Source organism: Asterias rubens, chromosome 15 (genome assembly GCF_902459465.1).
Source record: "Asterias rubens chromosome 15, eAstRub1.3, whole genome shotgun sequence".
Lineage (NCBI taxonomy): Eukaryota > Metazoa > Echinodermata > Asteroidea > Forcipulatida > Asteriidae > Asterias > Asterias rubens.
In genome coordinates, this window is record NC_047076.1 from 12753926 (window position 1) to 12773884 (window position 19959).

Below are 19959 nucleotides of genomic sequence, written 5' to 3' on the forward strand. Positions count from 1 at the left end.
TGTCCTTCGGATGAGACGTAAAGCCATTGGTCCCGTGTGCTGTTTTACGCACGTAAAAGAAACCCAGTGCACTTTTCGTAAAGAAGAAGGGTTAGCCCCGGTGTTTATGGTCTAATCAGCAGCAAAATGTGCCAAATCACCTTCAAACGTAGTCGCACATCTTGTAGGAAATACTGTATGTTACAGCGCCTTGACGGATATGTGCGTTAATAGAAGCCACTGGTACTATTATAATTATTCGAGGGCCATGACTCTTGTTGTTCACTCTGCACTTCTTCGAACGAGAAAAGCAAGGAGTCAAACAATTACAAATTATGTTCACGTTAACGAAGTGATTCATTGTTCGTGCACTCAAAATATTATTTGGTTCACTCAAAATATTATCTGTGCCATCGAAATGTTTCATTTAGGCAAGGGAATTTTAATTTCGATGGAATGAACTCCGATACGCAATATTATTTTAAGGGAATAATGTTTCAAGGCAAGATCATAAAGCTAGTACAACGCTGCCATAAAGCGCTGGTTCACCCAGAAACAAAGCCACCACTCGAAACTGTTTGCGATAAATCTTGCATTATTCAAAAGTTTATCTAGCCTAGATCCCAGTAGAACATCAAGTTAATAACACCCTGAGGCCCCTGTGTACAAAACGTGCATTAAACTATTTATCTAACCTTATCAAAAGCCAGAAACAAAGTTACCAGCAGAACTTTTTGTAATAGTCTTGCATATTATTCAAAAGGTGTACTGTGAAAATACAAAATACCACAGCGGAGAGGCAACAGTTTATCTAGACAAAATCCCATTGGAGCTTTAAGTTAAACAAATCTTAGTACCCTCTTGTACAAATGTGTACTAAACTATTTATATTTATAAACCTACTCCAAGCAAGAAACAACTCATAGAATAAATCAAAGGGTACTGTGAAATGCAAAACACCACAGTGGTTTGTGGAGCATAGAGGCAACAATATATCTAGCCAACATCCCGGTAGATCATTAAGTCAATAGCGTCTTGAGGCCCCTGTGCACTGTGAGTAAGATCTTCACCCAAGCATCGCAAACAAAATGAGATGAAACCTGATTAGGGGACTGCGCTTTGTTTTTTTCGATTAGATCGCAAGGGATATACAAAATGGCACTTTATTCCAAATTATGCATAATAAGATGGCTCTGGCTTGATAAACTGGCGCAACACCTTCCAGACGTTGTGCGCCTTTGGGCATCCCATTGTTAATAGGGTAGATTTAAGATTCATCCACGTGCATTTAAACTCGTTAATTGACGTGTCCCTCGGCATTATCAAGGCTATTTGTTGTTGTTGTGGATCATTATAGGTGTATTTACCTGTTTTCGCGCTCAAAATGCATAGATATTTTCAGCCGTAGGATTTGAATTATCCATGTACAATATCGATGTACAATGTAGACGTTCACTGTACAAACATACGTGAATGTCCAATATCCAGTATAGATGTATAAGTTAGACATTCACTGTCTAAACATGTTAATGTCCAATATCAAATAGCTTCGTCCTTCGGATTGGACATAGCCGTTGGTCCCGTGTGTTGTGAAACGCATGTAAAAGAACCCAGTGCACTTATCGAAAAGAGAAGGGGTTCGCCCCTGTGTTCCTGGCTGTGGCTGCTGTATGAGCCGTAGCACCTTGTAAACCCTTATAAGGTGCTAGATGATTGGGTCTCAGAATTCATAACTTCTGTTACCTATCTTTCTGTTAATGTATAACATACTAAGTGTCTTGAGTACCTTGTTGGTAGATACGTTCGCTATATAAGACTTCGATATTATGATTGTGATCATGATGATTGTGGTCATGATAATGATGATCATGATGATTAGATTGGATGTACGTTGTTATAGTACTTCAACATGATGAATGTAAAAACACCGGATGTGGTTGGGATATTCCATTTATTAACTCCCAGTCATTACACGGTAAAGGGCGAGGCGCATCAATAAGAACAACCATGATGAAGTACATGGTGAATAAGTCACGAAAAGAGTCGACAGAGTGGATGAGAAATAGAGATTATCAATCACAGAGTGATTAAAGGTCTAATCATGTGGGAAGAGCAGTTTATACATGGAGATTAACATAGATTAATGGAGATAAATGGAGATCAAATACTCCTAGAAACTGTGCTGACTTTCATTAGCAACATTGAAAGAAATCTGTATCATTACTCATTCTGCGCGGCGTCAAGTCCGGTCTTTATTCGGTATTTATACGGGGCGATAAGACTAAAGGAGTTGTGACACTCCTTGAAATGTGCATACAAAAAAGTGTGCATTCTTTATGGGTACGTGTATTGTATACATTGTAGGCTCAGTGCATTTGCATCTAGCAAACTTCGATTTTCATCAATCATTGGTATATTATTTTGTTTGATATGTAGGTTTGATGCTTCACGGAGGCAACTAAAGGCGATTGCCTTCATGCCCCCGGGGTCGCTGCCTTGGTGCCCTTGAAACGCGACCAGTAGAAATTTACAGTTTCCTCATGGGTGCCCTTTCCAAAAAGAAGATGCCCTTGCCCTTTTATAAAACGAAGCATACAGGCCTGGATATGTGTATATTTTGTTCAAATTATCTGACCAAAGTTTGAGAAAACAAGAAACTAGTTTATTTTTTGACACACATCTTGTACCATTCATGAGTGCTTAGTTTGGTTTGAGAATTGAGCTTACAAAATCCAATAATAACTCTATAAATATAAATCCCCAAGGCAACCTGCTCAGTGAAAAAGGAAACTTTCCAAAAAATGGGTCTGACGTATAGCCTAGGCATACCTCGCGATTCTTTTCAGTTACTGTGTGAAAATGTACAATAAGTTGTCTGTCACCAAACTCTGCCATCGTTCTTTCTGAGTGAGTGAGATATTTTATGATTTAATTACATTAGCGACAGTCACACGTATTGTATCTGTCATCGAGACAGCTCTAAACAACGCATCATCTGCTAAAAGCTAAAAGCCAAACTGTACGCTGTGTTTAGCGACTGTATCAAGCATGCTTGTACATTGAATAAATGAACGGATGACAGTGAAGTTAGTTTGATATTGGATATTGGCCATTCTCTTAGGTTTGTACAGTGAATATCGAAAATTACATATTGGATATTGGGCATTCACATATAGTACAGTGAATGTCGATTTTTAGATATTGGATATTGGACATTCCATTGGTTTACAGTACTGTACATGTACAATCCTACGAGAATGTCCAATGTTCAATATCAAATAATTGTTACTGCCATCATGAAATTCGTTTTAATTGCAAGTAGGACGACGTTTACTTATTCACTTTGTTTCGTTGTAAAACCAATTGAGTTTGTATTTAATCTAAAAACAACCTTCAGCCGAAGTATACGTAAGAATTATTGTGGTCGTTGTTTTTCTGAGCAGTTTGGTTGTTTTGGAGACACACGATAGGCGATGAGTCAATTTCTCTTTCTTTGAGAGTCTTTTGATTTCGTGTGAACTCCGCCAAGAAATGAGAACTCATTGGGATTTACTTGGACATGCTCATTTCCATTGATTGTGACACAGCTACTTGCAGCTTTCCGCTCCCAGCGATCGAGGCAATATCCCTTGCTCTGGTTTGGTCAAGTGATGCGGTGGGGAGAGGGAGGGGGACTTAGCGGTGCATGAATGTGGGTCGATACGATGACAGAACTGTTTCTATTGACCGCCATTAATCGCCATTTATGGACATCTTTAATCGAATCGCACTCTTAGGGGCTATAGGGTGAGACGTTTTGAGTACACGGTCTAATTCCAGATAAAGTGGCCTCCTTACCAGTCTGATTAGGCCTTGGATCCCGGTTTAGTGGTCCATTTAAACTCTTCAAAATGAGGACTTTGATTATTTTTAGACCTTTTTTTAGCAGTCCCCATGCAAAGAAAGTCCAAACGCATTGAATTGAAGTGTTCTGCTACCTCGTACAGGTATTCGTAGATATTCGCAAAAAATTACAATTTTCACTCAAGTGCAAAGGTTGCAAAGAATAATTATGTGATTAAAACAGTAAAACTTCTTAAAGTTGTATAGCCATGAAGTATATTGCAGATGAAACAAACTTTCGAAACAAACTAAGAAGCAATGGTGTACATGGTGTCAGTTCGTTGCGTCGGTAACGATATTTTTGGTTGGAAGTATAGGCCGTTCACACAGGCCCCGATAACGAGAACGAAAACGAGAACGATAAAAATGCACGGCATCGATTGGTTGAATTCTCCACGCAGAATACGCCCACGCTTGTTCAACCAATCGAGGGCGTGCATTTGTATCGCTCTCGTTTTCGTTCTCATCTGGGTGTTTCCACGCAATCAAAAGGAACTCATAGAACATGCGGACATTGTTGCTTTGTATACGATTTACGTTCTAATTATCAGTTCAATGTTTTTTCAACTCGGGGTCCATGCAGATGGGACACCAGTTCAGCTGCAATCCACTATACGTCACAGAAAAAAAATACCAAAAACACACAAACACAAGAAGCATACCATAGCGACGTGACCACAATTCTAAACGAGGATTTAATATGGAAATGCCTATTAAAGCGCAACAAATACAATTTACCGTTAGAAGCATTGTATTAAAAGAATATAATGTCTACATTTACTCATAACCTTTTGCAGAATTGTATTACTGGTTTGCGGTAACACATATCTACCTGCTAGGTAGAGTATGCTAGGTAGAGTATGTTACCGTGAAGTAGATTTTTTTTGAATTCGGAAGAAGTACTTGATTTTCGGGAGAATTCTCAAATATACATTGATACCTCACATGTACACATCTACAACGTAAATTCCATGTGTATGCTCTATTGTTGCTCATTTGCTTTTGTATTTAAGAAGTTTAATACGATACAAAATAAAAATGTCAACCCTTTAAATTTAGCTTTGATGTACGCAAGCTCTATGTACGCCACAATGAACACAGCGATGTTGCACTTGTTCTACCTTTACCAAAGCCTCAAATTTAAATTCAATGAATAAATTCAACATCAGCCCAAGCAATAAGCAAATTTACTTGGTCGGGACAAAACGGACGTTTGCATTATCAATATTTGGTGAGGACACACACGCCTGACAGCGTTTCCTGTTCATATTCCTAAAATCGCTTCGTTTCCCCTGTATATCTCTCGTTTTGGTTCTCCCCCACTACCCCTTCCCCCCTCACTGTATTTGCAGAGAAGGAGGATACGAAGAGTACAGTCGAAATAATGTCCAGCGCTCACGGCGAGTAAATACAGATGGTCGGTTGAAAAGCTATGTGATAAAACTTAATCTGTGTTAAGTAGGCACAAGCCATGAAATCGAATACCGTATTACATGTGCAGAGAAGAGAGGTTTTTTAGGGGACTGTAAAAATACATGCGTTATTTTGTAGAACATTAATTTAGAATATTGCACATTCAAAGGGTAAGGAAATTGTGTCGATATAGACGTGTAAACAGCCAATAATAGTGTATAGTGTATAGGGCCCCTAATAAGATTCGAAACTGGGTCGATTCTGATATGGGAGTTTATAGTATAGTGTTATGTCACTTAGTGGGTGTATTTATTTAACGTCTGTGATGTGACCATCTGAACATGTTCCCCTTTTAGAAGACATAGGCCTACTTGATTGTGCAAGCATAATTTTATAATGATGTTAAACACACCTTTTTACATAAGCAAAACAACACCTTGACCTCAATAATTCTTTTGAGGAAAAGGCTGATGTATTGATTTGATTTTCTGCCGGGAAATTCTAAAATTGGTGCCATTTTACACGACGCAGTGTATAATATTCGATCTTTTTAGGGTCATACAATTATTAGGTTATTTTCTTTGTTCTTTGATTTGTATGGAATGGTGGTACTCAATTGTGTTTTAAATAGACATGACACGTAGACGATCCGCTATGGTGTTCTTCACTATTCATAGCACACTTGTGTCACCAGATTTAATCAATCTATACTGATAAACGAAACCTGTGAAAAGCTTTGCCGACTATAGTCCCAGTCCTCTCCAGAACGGAGTATTGTTTTTAAGAATTAACAACAGAGGGCGCTCTATACACAAAAGGGCTAAAATTACGTTTAAGTGCGTCATTGTTTCTTTTCGTTAAATGGATTTTTAAGTGACGATTTTTTAGTGACTAATTCTTGAGATATTAAACACCTCGAGAGAATCGATTTCCCAGTAAATTGTTTGTCTTTGTATAGGTAAGGATCAAAGCAATTCAGATTTCAGTTGAGATTGATATTAAATAAATTAAATTTAAGGCCAAGTGATTAGGTTCTAACGCGAGTATATATTGCTGTATAAGTGAAGGCACTGTGGACACCTTTGGTGTATCTCAACAAATGCAGGAAATAATAAACCTGTGAAGATTTGGGCCAATTGGTGATCGAATTTGCAAGAGAATAATGACAGCAAAAAACACCACTGTTGCATTACTTTGCGTGCTTTCATATGCAGAGTGAGAAATTACCTCTTTCTGTAAAAAACTATAGGTTACATCAGAGGGAGCCGTTTCTTAAACTCGAATCTCCATCAGTCGCTGGTTCATGCATGGAAGAACGCAGCTTTGGTCCAAATCATGCCAACTTCATTCCGCATTTGTCTCGGTGTTCAGGCACACACACGGCCGGTAACCGTAGCCAGCAAGGCCCTAGGGTCATGACGACGGCGAGGTGTACCGAACAGGACAAGATTAAATAGAAATCCAGCAGATCTTTCTGCATGTTAAAGGCACTGGACACTATTGGTAATTACTCAAATTAATTGTTAGCATCAAAACTTGTCTGGTAATGAGCATTGGAGAGCTGTTGATAGTATAAAACATTGTGAGAAACGGCCCCTCTTCAAGGAACGTAGTTTCTGATAAAGAGGTAATTTCTCACTCAAATAATGAAAGACAATTCAAATGGATCCTTTTAATTACGCATCTGAAAGCACAGTGCAACAAAGGATTTTTTTTCTTGCAAGTTCGATGACAATTTGAGCCCAAATTTTCACAGGGTTGTTATTTATCGCAAATGTTGGGATACACCAAGTGAGAATACTGACTTCGACAATTATTATTACCAAAGGTGTCCATGCCTAAACAGATGTATCTGTTTGCGTCTATTGTTACGCAGCGAGCGGGACAGGTGTGGATTCTTCCCCCGGGGCTCGAGCTGAAATCCCCAGGGAGGGAACCTAGGATTCCGAAGCGTGAAAAAGCTCATAATATAAGTGGCTTTTTTATCCTGAGCTGATGGATCGAATGATTGGGACATGATGAAGTTGCAAGTGGTGATCGATGTCTACTCTCCGTCTTTTTTCTTCTTCTAAATTGTGCCCATACTTTTTCTACTTCCCGTATAGCCTTAAGTTTATTCTATGGGGATGTTTGGACATTGTTTGAAGGTCTGATTTACCTTTCATGTACATGTACCACTTGGGGGAGTTGACGTCACACGTTAATATACACTAGCATTCAAATCAATTCAATTCATACTCACAGTTATTCCATACTTCGTGAAAAATTTAAAAACAGTACATAACCAAACGATTCAGAACCATTACCCCAGCTTTACAAGACCAATCGAATTAGACATCTTCTAGAAGCCGGTGTGGCAGGAGATTCTGTGCCCCCCCCCCCCCCCCCCCCCCAATGGCGAAGTATGTACAAACTACTTCTGATAGCGCCCTCTTTTGGATCATCCTCCTACAGCCCATGTTAATTGTCCATGAATGGGACCGAATCTACGGCGGACAGAATTCCCTGGGGCACCGGGCTTGTGTGAGATTTCTTGATAGTGGTACGCAAACATCTTATTGTTCTTCAAAGGCCTGTGCACAAGATTTCCTTTTTCTATTTCAGTTCGACATGCATTTGCGTTTATACATCGACTGTCCACATAGTGGATTCAGTGAAGAGAGCAACAACAACTTGAAAACATTACTATACTTGTCAGTAGAACATTTTTTCCCCGAAAAATACACTCAACAAACTTATTATTCACTTCAATTTGCTTTTCAACTTCATACATTTTGAAAACTTCTACAAACATTTGTGTCTACAGATTTTTGTGTCTCCAAACACGGGACCCTAAGATTGCAATGCATTATTCTATTTTACTTGTGCATTAAACTAGTCAAAAACAAACATAGCCAAATCGTAGCCATTTATGTTGTCATTGTTTTCGCGAAGTTGTTTACGAGCTGTTGATAATATAAAATAGAAACTACTCCCTCTGAAGTAACGTAGTTTTCAGATAAAGTAATTTATCACTCAAATATTTGCATCTGAGAAAGACTTCAGCCTTGAAGCCTTCCTCATTATTCCCTGGAACTTCGATGACCAGCTGAGCCAAAAAAATCACAGGTTTGTTATTGTTTGCATATAGTTATGTTGGAGTACACCAAGTGAGAATACTGGTCTTTTACAATTACCAAAATTGTCTAGTGCCTTTAACATTGATTTACATCCTTTTCAGATTTAAAAAAATGTAACCCAATAATCCGGCGTGAAAATAACTGTGACTAGATTGAAATGAGTCTCACTGGCATTTGTAATTCAAGATCCCGCATTGACCAAATTTGTGTACGTTTTGTACCAACAGTTGAAGAGACTTCAACGGGGGACTGCGCACACCTGGTACGGCTGAGGGGCCAGCGTGATCCCAAGGTGTCCCTTGACCGTCAGTGGAGGCGAATCGACGGGCTGCTTGAAGGTGAACTGATGGAGGAGGTAGGTGAAGAAAATGAAGAGCTCCATTTTGGCGAGTTGCTCTCCCGGACACACACGCCGCCCTGTGGAATTGAAACAAAGATTGGTGGTGAGATTTTATCTGTAGTTCATGAAATGTACCCGGTATGTTTTTATCTCTTCATTATACCAAACCAGGATATTGCTTTCCAAGTAATGTTACCTACGTTGGCTCAACATTGAGTGCCGACGTAAAACCATAGAGCTCCATGGTAAGACCATTATGATAATGCCGACCTAGAGCCCATACATGGCCCTACGTTTCCTACCAACACAATGCCGATATTGTTTTCCAACTAATAACCAACGTTGGCTCAACATCTAGTGCCGACGTAAAACCAATGTTAAATACTTCGGACCTAGAGCCAACATCTGCCCATTGTCAGAATTATACCGAAATCAAAAACCAACGTTTGTTAAAGCCCATGTTTACTTCCCATTGGTACCGATCACCGGCGGACAGAATAAAGCCAGTGTGATAAAGCCTACTTAGATTAGAGCCAACATTGATTCAACTTCCGAAACTTCATGTGCATCTCATATCGGCACTCTCTACAGTGCAATATTAACGAATCATTTACATGTGTAATACTTGTTAATGCAAGTTAAGTAACTCAACCTTTTTGAAAACCATGATTTTTACCTATGCCGAATGGTATAAACTCATCAGGTTTAACCACCTCTCCAGCCTCATTCAGGAACCGCTCCGGGTTGAACCTCTCCGGATCCGGGAAAAGCTCCGGGTCAGTATGCAGTGCCCACTGGTTAGAGATAATGAAGCAATCCTTAGGGAGGGTATACCCTCTGTAGGAGGTATCACGAGAGGCTCTGTGGGGTACTCCGAGAGGTACTATGTTTCCGAGTCTTTGGAGCTCAAGGATGACTGCTTCGGTGTACGGCATGTCGGGTTTGTTTGAGAGCTTCGGCATTCGGTTACGTCCTACTACGGTGTCTATTTCTTGCTGTACACGGGTCTGTACCTCCGGGTGCAGCATCATGTAGAGCAGCCCCCACCTCAGGGTCGTTGCCGTCGTCTCCGATCCAGCTACGAAGAGGTCGTTAATAACGCTCACTAAGTTATTCAAACTCAAGACCGTCTCGACTTTCTGATCTTCCTTCTCTCTCATTTCGTTGATATACATGTCCATGAAGTCCCTCATGTCATCTGGGTTGAATTCCTTCACGTGGTTCTTGATGATATTCTTAGTGAAGTTCACGGTCGTTGTGATGTTGGTTTGCATTTCTCGCATGGACGGGAGGAACCCAAGGTACTTGGTGATGGGGAGGAATTGCATCGCTGCTCCGGCTCCAATCAGCTCCATGTTCCGGCCAATACCCGCAAGGACCTTCTGGAACTCCGGATCATCGTAGTCGTACCTCTTGCCAAATACAACAGAGGCAATAATAGTCGAAACAGAAATGGAGAATAACTTGGTCGGGTTGAAAGACTTCTGCTTGAAATTGACCATCTCGTGAACTAGTTGTTCTGCCTCCCTTGCGATCTGATCCTCAAAGCTTGATTTACCGACCCCGAAGTTTTTGAAAACATTGAGAGAAAGTTTTCTCTGCTCCTTCCAGACTTTGCCGGATGCAGCTGCTACGCCTATCGAAAGAACCAGAAAACCAAGACAATCAATCACAAATTCAAAAAGAACAATACCCGTCTTATCACTCTCTCTCTCTCTTGTCGACCGAGGTCTGAATCAAGTTGAGAATCGCCCATCCCTGTCAATCTCTCATTAGTGTGTGAAGATCAGCTGGATGCACCCGTTGCGCTATCAACTACATCAGTATAGCTGAGATTATGTCTTCCCCGGCTCCTTCCATGTTTTACCTGTGTTGCTTCTTTATTCAAAAAAAAAAATACCTCTGCAAACGTTCAATATTATTTGGTTTTGTTTGCTCCTGAGATTTGTTCACCGTCTCTATTTATTTTCAACAACATTTTGTATACAATAACACTCGTAGTTTCAATAGAAATTATTTATGACCAGCGACCCGTATATAGTTGCACGTAGCCGCAGCAATCAAACTTACTGATGTGGATCAGAAATTATGCACTGTGCTTTTGTGTTTTAAGTAGATTTGCCCATTGGGCACAAATATATCAACGATGCATACTATGCACTGTGGTCGCATACGTGTTATCAAATCCACTGCCTCTTTATTTTATTCCCGTTTACGAATCACAACGAACATAATGGAGTTGTTGCTACATAAATTAGTTAGGCCTATGGAATTAAAAAATATTACCATTTTAGCCTTCAACACAGTGGCCAAGTGGTTTAGACCATAATGACTTGCAACCACACCTAGGTTTAGGTTCAAATCCTGTCCACACTAACTGATATCACAATGACTAGTAAGTAGTGTCATCTATAGTTATTGAATCACAATTACTTCTAGATGATTGTGTGCGATTGTTAATCATAGTCGTTAAAACCAATGTTTCTATATAACCTATTATGAGAGAGGTTGGCCGTTGCCAGCTTGGTTTTCTTTTTGGAGTTTGTCTCCTTGACGGGAAGATAATTTAAACAGACAAACTAAAATTGCATTGCTTCATTTAAATAAATACAATTTTTTTTATTTTACTTTAGATTACCTTCCGAGCCATCCAGCATGTTAGTTACCGTGTGTAATTCAGGCCTGTCACTCAAGTTAGGATTCTGAAATGCATCTTTAATCGCATCGTAACCATGCACAACAACAATCCTCTGCCCCAGTATACTCAGCGAAAATATTGGTCCGTACGTCTTTGACATCTTCAGGAACACCTCATGCGGTTCCCCCGAAGCGAGGGCCAGTGTAGGAAGGCTCCCGAGAAGGGGCCATTCCCACGGGCCGGGCGGGAGGTTCCTCGGTCTTCGAAGAGCCCATGAGAGCACCAGAAAAGCTAGTAAGCCCACTAGTGCAGTTCGTATGTCTAGCAAAGCTAACAGAGCTGCTGCGTTGGCCATTTTGTTTTGCCTTTATGTGGCAGTCGGCGTGAAAGAGCTCATAGAGTCAACGAACTATCTATCTATCGATTGTTCCATGAAAGATTAATTCCTGGTCCAGTGACCTTCAAACCATTACTCGGCATTTGCCAGGTACCTGGCGTGTCGTACACAATCAACGGTTACCCGCACAATGATGATACACCAATGAAGGCTGGCTACTTATTATGTATCCTCCATGCTGTATGCATGAAAGATTATTGCGTGATCTAGACCTGTCGGACATTTTACACAATTGTTCCATACGTACCCTTACTCTATGGTACGATGTCACGATAGACCATGTGAACTTTGTTTACAATAAGTATGACCTTGTGCATTCGTTATTATGGCAGGCAATATACTACACAGGATGGCAAAGTTGACATTATGTGTCGCATAAATCCAAGAATTATGAAAGTAAAAGCTGGACAAGTAAAAGCAACACCAACAACAACAACACCAACAGCAACAAATATGCAACAACAGTTGCATATTTGTTGCTGTTGGTGTTGTTGTTATGGATGTTGTTGTTGTTGTGCTGTTGTTGTTGTTGTTGGTGTGGTTGTTGTTGTTGTTGGTGTTGTTGTTGTTGTTGTTGGTGTTGTTGTTGTTGTTGTTGTTGTTGTTGTTGTTGTTGTTGTTGTTGTTGTTGTTGTTGTTGTTGTTGTTGTTGTTGTTGTTGTTGTTGTTGTTGTTGTTGTTGTTGTTGTTGTTGTTGTTGTTGTTGTTGTTGTTGTTGTTGTTGTTGTTGTTGTTGTTGTTGTTGTTGTTGTTGTTGTTGTTGTTGTTGTTGTGTTGTTGTTGTTGTTGTTGTTGTTGTTGTTGTTGTTGTTGTTGTTGTTGTTGTTGTTGTTGTTGCGCAACAACAACAACAACAACAACAACAACAGCAACAAATATGCAACACGTAATAATTCAACAACGAATATTCGGCCCTAAATTGTTGATAGCTATATAAATTCTGTTTGGTATGACTACAACGTGAATCATAGATATACAAACAAACCAAAAAGTAAACTGATGAAACTGTTCACAGCTTTATAAACTCCCTTACACAAAACAGAAAAATAATTGAATTAAGTGATCCAATTATTCGTCGAAAAGTTTCAGTGTGGATTGGATTGAATTGAATTAAGAAGGGTCGCCCTTTCCAAAATTTGATTTAAAAAAACTGAAAACTACGTAAACTTGAACCAATTAGGCAACAGCTGATGTAGCACTGCAGTGTTATGACGCCAATGAGTTTAAACTAAAAAAATGCACATGCATGCAAGTATCAACACCCTTAAAGGCACTGGGCACGTTTGGTAATTTTCAAGTACTCTCACTTTGTATCAAAACATATGCATAAAATAACAAGCCTGTGAACATTTAGGCTCAATTGTTCATCGAAGTTGCAAGAGAATAATAAGTGTAAACAAAATCTTGTTGAACAACATTAAATGTGTGCTTTCATCAGATGGATAATACAAGGCTTCAGGTAAAGTATTCTATTATTTGGGTGAGAAATTGCTCAAAAACTACGTTACTTCAGCAGAGGGAGCCGTTTCTCACAATGTTTTATACTATCAACAGCTATCATTAGCTCTCCATTGCTATAGTTACATAGTAAACTTTTATACTAACAATCCAATAAAATGTCCATACCTTTAATTCTTATCGTATCCAGTCGATAAGGACATCTTCAAAACACCTTGCGATTGGCACCTGCTCGGTGCTCAACTCTCTGTTTTCACATCAGAGTTTCTTTTTCGTTTATTCTGCACCGCGCCGTTTATCAGCTGCGCTAGGTGTCTAAATAAATCTACAAATGTACGGTGATTGGACACGAACAGCATACTAACTGAATTAATGCATCATGTGGTTGAGCAAACATCAACTTAGTTATTGCTCGATCAAACCATGGAGGCAAACAACCGTTTGCAGAAACCATCTTGTTTTTATGTGTGTGTTTTATTAGTTTAACCAATTTCAGTCGAAAAACATACTTATATAAAATTAGGAAACATTTTGCATCACAATCTAAAATTAAGTTCAATAAAAAATAAATTGTGATGCAAAGTAAACATCAGCCACGAAATAAATTCGTTGCAAAAAACAGGTCCCAGTTATTTTGTGTTCACTTTGTTCCCCATGGACGCCCTCTCCCGAGCCTCTAAAACTCAGTTTTTACAAATTTCAACAGAAAAACATACCTTTTTAAAACTAGGGCTGCGAAAATTGAGTCATATTGGTGCGTATATGTATAATTTTCAAGCTTCTGTTGCGAGTATAAATCCCGAGGGGTGTGGGATAAGTACCATACCCATTTTAGGAGCGGTTCATAACAATTATGTACATCAAAAACAATTCCCCTTTGTTTTTTAAGGATTCTCTTTTTGCAATCGATTAAGAAGAAATACCCCCCCCCCTCTTCCCATTGAAAAGCGCTACAACAGTAGCAATTTCAATGTACATACCAACAAATTGCGTCCCCTCACCCTAGATTTTTGGTCACCACATTTTTATAAAACTATACTGATAACGAAACCTGTGAAAAGCTTTAACGATTATAGTCATAGTCCACTCCAGAAAGGAATATTGTTTTTAAGAATTAGCAACAGAGGGCGCCATAACACAAAAGGTTAAATTACATTACGTGCGTCATTGTTTCTTTTCGTTGAGTCGTTTTTAAGTTACTAATTCTTGAGATATTAAACACTATCCATAGAGAATCGTTTTTCCAGTAAATTGTTTGTCTTTGTATAGAAAAGGATAAATTCAATTAAGATTTTAGTTGAGATTGATATTAAATAAATTAAAATTTAAAGCCAAATGGTAGGTTTTAACGCGAGTATAGGCTGTATAATTGAAGTTTGAAGGGATTGTGGACACCATTGGAACTGTATTCTCACCTGGTGTGTCTCAACATATGCAGGAAATAACAAACCTGTGAAGAATGGGGCCCAATTGATGATCGAATTTGCAAGAGAATATTCACTGAGAAAAAAAACTTGTTGCGTTCTTTTATGTACATGCATATTATTCGAGTGAGAAATTACCACTTTATGGTAGGGAGCCGTGTCTTAAATCTCCATTAGTCGCTGCTTCGCACATGGACGAACGCAGCTCTTCGGTCTAAATCTTACAAACTTCATTCCGCATTTGTCTCGGTGTTCAGGTACACACAAAGCCACGTATAACTGTAGCCAGCAAGGCCCTAGGGTCATGACGACGGCGAGGTGTACCGAACAGGACAAGATTAAATAGAAATCCGGTAGATCTTTCTACATTATGTTAAAGGCACTGGACACTATTGGTAATTACTCAAACTAACTGTTATGCATTAAAACGTAGGCCTGTCTGGTAATGAGCAATGTGGGGAACTGTCTATAGTATATAACATTGTAAAAAAAAAACGACTCCCTCTTGAAGTAACGTAGTTTTTGAGAAAGAGGTATTTTTTTTTTTTTTTTTTACTCAAAATAAATAGTTGAAAGACGAATCAGCTGACGCCTTTCTCAGGCATCTGAACGTACACAAAGTAATTTTGTGCAAAACAAAAATTGTTTTTTTCCCATTATTCTTTTGCATGTCGATGACTAATTGAGCCCAACTGCGCACAGGTTTCTTATTTTATATGCATATGTTGGGGAACACACCAAATAAGAATACTGACTTCGACAATTATCATTACCAAAGGTGTCCATGCCTTTAAAAACAGATGTATCTGTTTGCGTCTATTGTTACGCAGCAAACGCACAGGTGTGGATTCTTCCCCCGGGGCTCGAGCTGAAATCCCCAGGGATGGAGCCAAGGATTCCGAAGCTCTACCTGCGTAGAAAAGCTCATAATATAAGTGGCTTTTTTACCCTGAGCTCATGGATCGAATGATTGGGACATGATGAAGTTGCAAGTGGTGATCGATGTCTACTGACTCAGTCTTTGTTCTTCTTCTTCTTAAAGGCAGTGGACACTTTTGGTAATGACTCAAAAAACCGGATGTGACTGTGAAATGATTTGAAAGGGCGTTGTTTATTGCCTTTTAGGTTGAAATATACATCCTTTGATGCTTTATACCATCACAGCATACAAGTCTGGCAAAGGTCTGGTTTAAAACAAATATTACCGATGACGTCGGTAAACGTATGACCAAACATACACTTTTACTAGATGACGTAATCATGTTGTTTTGACAGTTTTTGCAATTTGAATCATTTATTATTACAAATCTTGAGAACAAAGCAAGGTGTAATATTTGTTTTTTAATCCAGGCTTTTACTCCCGGAAACCGAACACCTTGAGTTTGTTCACAAACTCTCAATCTCTAGTTCTATTTACTTGTGCAACTAACTATAACAAACTTCTAGAGTCTTCCATATGTCATCACTGTTTTCACGAAGTGGCAAAAGGGTATAGCTTTTGAAAAAACGTCTTTCAAAATTCGGTCAAAAAATTTTTTTGCATTAAAATCTGAAGAAAAAAAATGGTCTTTGACAATAAGCAAACGTGCCCAGTGCCTTTAACATTGGTTTAAATCCTGTCCATCTTTCAAAAATGTAACCCAGTAATCCGGCGTGAAAATAACTGTGACTGGATTGAAATATGAGTATCACTGGCATTTCGTAATTCAAGATCCCGCATTGACAAAACTTGTGTTACGTTTTGTACTAACAGTTGAAGAGACTTCAACGGGGGACTGCGCACACCTGGTACGGCTGAGGGGCCAGCGTGATCCCAAGGTGTCCCTTGACCGTCAGTGGAGGCGAATCGACGGGTTGCTTGAAGGTGAACTGATGGAGGAGGTAGGTGAAGAAAATGAAGAGCTCCATTTTGGCGAGTTGCTCTCCCGGACACACACGCCGCCCTGTGGAATTGAAACAAAGATTGGTGGTGAGATTTTATCTGTAGTTCATGAAATGTACCCGGTATGTTTTTATCTCTTCATTATACCAAACCAGGATATTGCTTTCCAAGTAATGTTACCTACGTTGGCTCAACATTGAGTGCCGACGTAAAACCATAGCGCTCCATGGTAAATCAATGCGATAATGCCGACCTAGGGCCAATACATGGCCCGACGTTTCCTACCAACACAATGCCGATATTGTTTTCCCACTAAGAACCAACGTTGCCTCAACATCGAGTGCCGATACTTCCGACCTAGAGCCAACATTTTGCCCAATGTGAGAAATACCTACATCAAAAACCAAAGCTTGCCTATTATGCACAATGATTGGATTTTACACCAGGTTTAATTAACTTGAAACGGGTGTTGTAAAAGGAATCGGCTTCCTACGAAATGCTCCCCCAATACCGCAAACTGTGTACATGTACAAACTTCTTCTGATAGCGCCCTCTTTTGAATCATCCTCCTCCAGCCCATGTTAATTTCCCATATGGGGCACAGACTCTCCGGCGGACAGAATTCCATGGGACAGCGGCTCAAAGCCAATGTGATAATGGTTACTTTGAGCCAACATTGGTCCAACTTGTGAAATGTCATGTGTATCTCATATTTTCTATACGTACAACTCGGCACTCTGGTCTGACTCTTATTCTTATACAGTGCAGTATCAACCAAACATTCACATTATTTTGATGACTTGTGTATGTCAGTTCAGAATCTCAACCTGTTTGAAAATCATAATTTTTTACCTATGCCGAATGGTATAAACTCATCAGGACTAAAAACCTCTCCAGCCTCATTCAGGAATCGCTCCGGGTTGAACTTCTCCGGCTCCGGGAAAAGTTCCGGATCAGTATGCAATGCCCACTGGTTAGAGATAATGAAGCAATCCTTAGGGAGGGTATACCCTCCGTAAGAGGTATCACGAGAGGCTCTGTGGGGTAATCCGAGAGGTACTATATTACCGAGTCGTTGGAGCTCAAGGATGACTGCTTCGGTGTACGGCATGTCGGGTTTGTTTGAGAGCTTCGGCATTCGGTTACGTCCTACTACGGTGTCTATTTCTTGCTGTACACGGGTCTGTACCTCCGGGTGCAGCATCATGTAGAGCAGCCCCCACCTCAGGGTCGTTGCCGTCGTCTCCGATCCCGCTACGAAGAGGTCGTTAATAACGCTCACTAAGTTATTCAAACTCAAGACCGTCTCGACTTTCTGATCTTCTTTCTCTTTCATTTCGTTGATGTACATGTCCATGAAGTCCCTCATTTCATCTGGGTTGAATTCCTTCACGTGGTTCTTGATGATATTCTTAGTGAAGTTCACCGTCGTTGTGATGTTGGTTTGCATTTCTCGCATGGACGGGAGGAACCCAAGGTACTTGGTGATGGGGAGGAATTGCATCGCTGCTCCGGCTCCAATCAGCTCCATGTTCCGGCCAATACACGCAAGGATCTTCTGGAACTCCGGATCATCGTAGTCGTACCTCTTGCCAAATATAACAGAGGCAATAATAGTCGAAACAGAAGTGGAGAATAACTTGGTCGGGTTGAAGGGCTTCTGCTTGAAGTTGACCATCTCGTGAACTAGTTCTTCTGCCTCCCTTGCGATCTGATCCTCAAAGCTTGATTTACCGACCCCGAAGTTTTTGAAAACATTGAGAGAAAGTTTTCTCTGCTCCTTCCAGACTTTGCCGGACGCAGCTGCTATGCCTATCGATAAAAGAATTAACAAATACAATGTTCAAACAAATTACAAAAGGAACGATACCCGTCTCTCTCTCCCTCTCCCCCTCTCCCCCTCTCCCCCTCTCCCCCTCTCTCTCTCCCCCCCCCTCTCTCTCTCTCTCAAGTTGATCGAGGTCAGAATCATGCCCTGTCTATCTCACATTAGGATGGAAGCACCCCGTTGCCCTAGCAACAAGATCTGTTTAGCTGTGCTTATGTCTTCCCCTGCCCCTTCCATGTTTTACCACTGTTGCTTCTTTATTTCAAACAAAAATACTTCTACAAACAGTTTGATATTATTTGTTTCTGTTTGCTCCTGTGATCTGTTCACTATCTCTAGTTGGATTTTTCACTAGTCAACATTTTGTGTACAATGGCACTCGTACTTTCAATACAAAAATATTGATGACCAGCAACCCGTGTGAAACGGTTGCTCAATGCTGCTGCAATTAAACTTACTGGTGCAGATCATACATTATGGACAGTGCTTTTACATTGTTGTTTGTTGCAGCATAAGGTTTTGTGCTTTCCAATCCGTGTGTTTTATGTAGATTTGCCCATTGGGCAAATTAATATCTTCAACGAGGCATAGTATGTACTATAGTCGTGTTATAAGCTAACCATACGTGTTATCAAAACCACTGTCTCTTTATTTTATTCCCGATTGCAAATCCGCACCGAACATAATGGAGTTTCTTTTATATAAATTAGTTAAGCATATATAATTAAAAACATTACTTTTATAGCATTCAACACAGTGGTCAAGTGGAATAAGACCATGGACTTGCAATCATACACAATGTCTAGATTCAAACCCTGTCCACACTAACCTGATATCACAATGACCATAATAAGTATAGTGTCGTCTACAGTTATTAAATCACAATTACCTCTTGATGATTTTGTGCGATTGTCAATCATAGACGTTAAACCAATGTTTGAATATTAGGATAATATTACCCATGAGAAAGATTGGCCGTCGCCAGCTTGGTTTATCCATGGTTTATCCCTACCTCCATGGTTTATCCCTTGTGGGGTTTTGTCTATCTCCCTTGACTGGAAGATATTTTCCCTCCATGTTTAAACAGACAAACTAAATTGCATTGCTTCATTTAAATAAATAAAAGTGAATATATATTATTATTTTAGCTTACCTTCCGAGCCATCCAGCATGTTAGTTATCGTGTGTGATTCAGGCCTATCGTTCAAGTTAGGATTCTGAAATGCATCTTTAATCGCATCGTAACCATGCACAACAACAATTCTCTGCCCAAGTATACTCAGTGTGAATATCGGTCCGTACGTCTTTGACATCTTCAGGAACACCTCGTACGGTTCTCCCGAAGCGAGGGCCAGTGTAGGAAGGCTCCCGAGAAGGGGCCATTCCCACGGACCGGGCGGGAGGTTCCTCGGTCTTCGAAGAGCCCATGATAGCACCAGAAAAGCTAGTAAGCCTACTAGTGCAGTTCGTATGTCTAGCAAAGCTAAAAGAGCTGTCGCGTAGGCCATTTTGTTCTGTCTCAGACTCTGTGTGGCATTGGGAAATAGCTTTACAGAGTCATCGATTGTTCCGTGAAAGATTAATATCTCAAACCATTAC

General features: G+C 40.0%; 2 protein-coding genes across 2 annotated transcripts; both read right to left on the reverse strand.

Moving 5' to 3' along the window:
* Nucleotides 1–8456: 8456 nt before the first annotated feature.
* Nucleotides 8457–11886, reverse strand: LOC117299860 (cytochrome P450 2J5-like). Its single transcript, XM_033783429.1, has 3 exons — nt 11372–11886; nt 9410–10369; nt 8457–8810 (listed from the first exon to the last, which is right to left on the reverse strand). The coding sequence occupies exons 1-3, from the start codon at nt 11724–11726 to the stop codon at nt 8632–8634; spliced, it is 1494 nt and encodes a 497-aa protein (XP_033639320.1). The 5' UTR covers nt 11727–11886; the 3' UTR covers nt 8457–8631.
* Nucleotides 11887–16025: 4139 nt separating this feature from the next.
* LOC117299861 (cytochrome P450 2J5-like) lies at nt 16026–19953 on the reverse strand. Its single transcript, XM_033783430.1, has 3 exons — nt 19514–19953; nt 17385–18344; nt 16026–16593 (listed from the first exon to the last, which is right to left on the reverse strand). Exons 1-3 carry the CDS (start codon nt 19866–19868, stop codon nt 16415–16417), a joined length of 1494 nt encoding a protein of 497 aa, XP_033639321.1. The 5' UTR covers nt 19869–19953; the 3' UTR covers nt 16026–16414.
* Between the last annotated feature and the right edge of the window lie 6 nt (nt 19954–19959).

Excerpts from the sequence above, each read along its gene's own strand:
- LOC117299861 (XM_033783430.1), bottom strand. The coding sequence starts at position 19,868 with ATGGCCTACGCGACAGCTCTTTTAGCTTTGCTAGACATACGAACTGCA. Across the intron at positions 18,345-19,513 it reads CATGCTGGATGGCTCGGAAG|GCATAGCAGCTGCGTCCGGC; the intron begins GTAAGCTAAAAT and ends TTTTATCGATAG. Across the intron at positions 16,594-17,384 it reads GTTTATACCATTCGGCATAG|GGCGGCGTGTGTGTCCGGGA; the intron begins GTAAAAAATTAT and ends TCAATTCCACAG.
- LOC117299860 (XM_033783429.1), bottom strand. The coding sequence starts at position 11,726 with ATGGCCAACGCAGCAGCTCTGTTAGCTTTGCTAGACATACGAACTGCA. Across the intron at positions 10,370-11,371 it reads CATGCTGGATGGCTCGGAAG|GCGTAGCAGCTGCATCCGGC; the intron begins GTAATCTAAAGT and ends TTCTTTCGATAG. Across the intron at positions 8,811-9,409 it reads GTTTATACCATTCGGCATAG|GGCGGCGTGTGTGTCCGGGA; the intron begins GTAAAAATCATG and ends TCAATTCCACAG.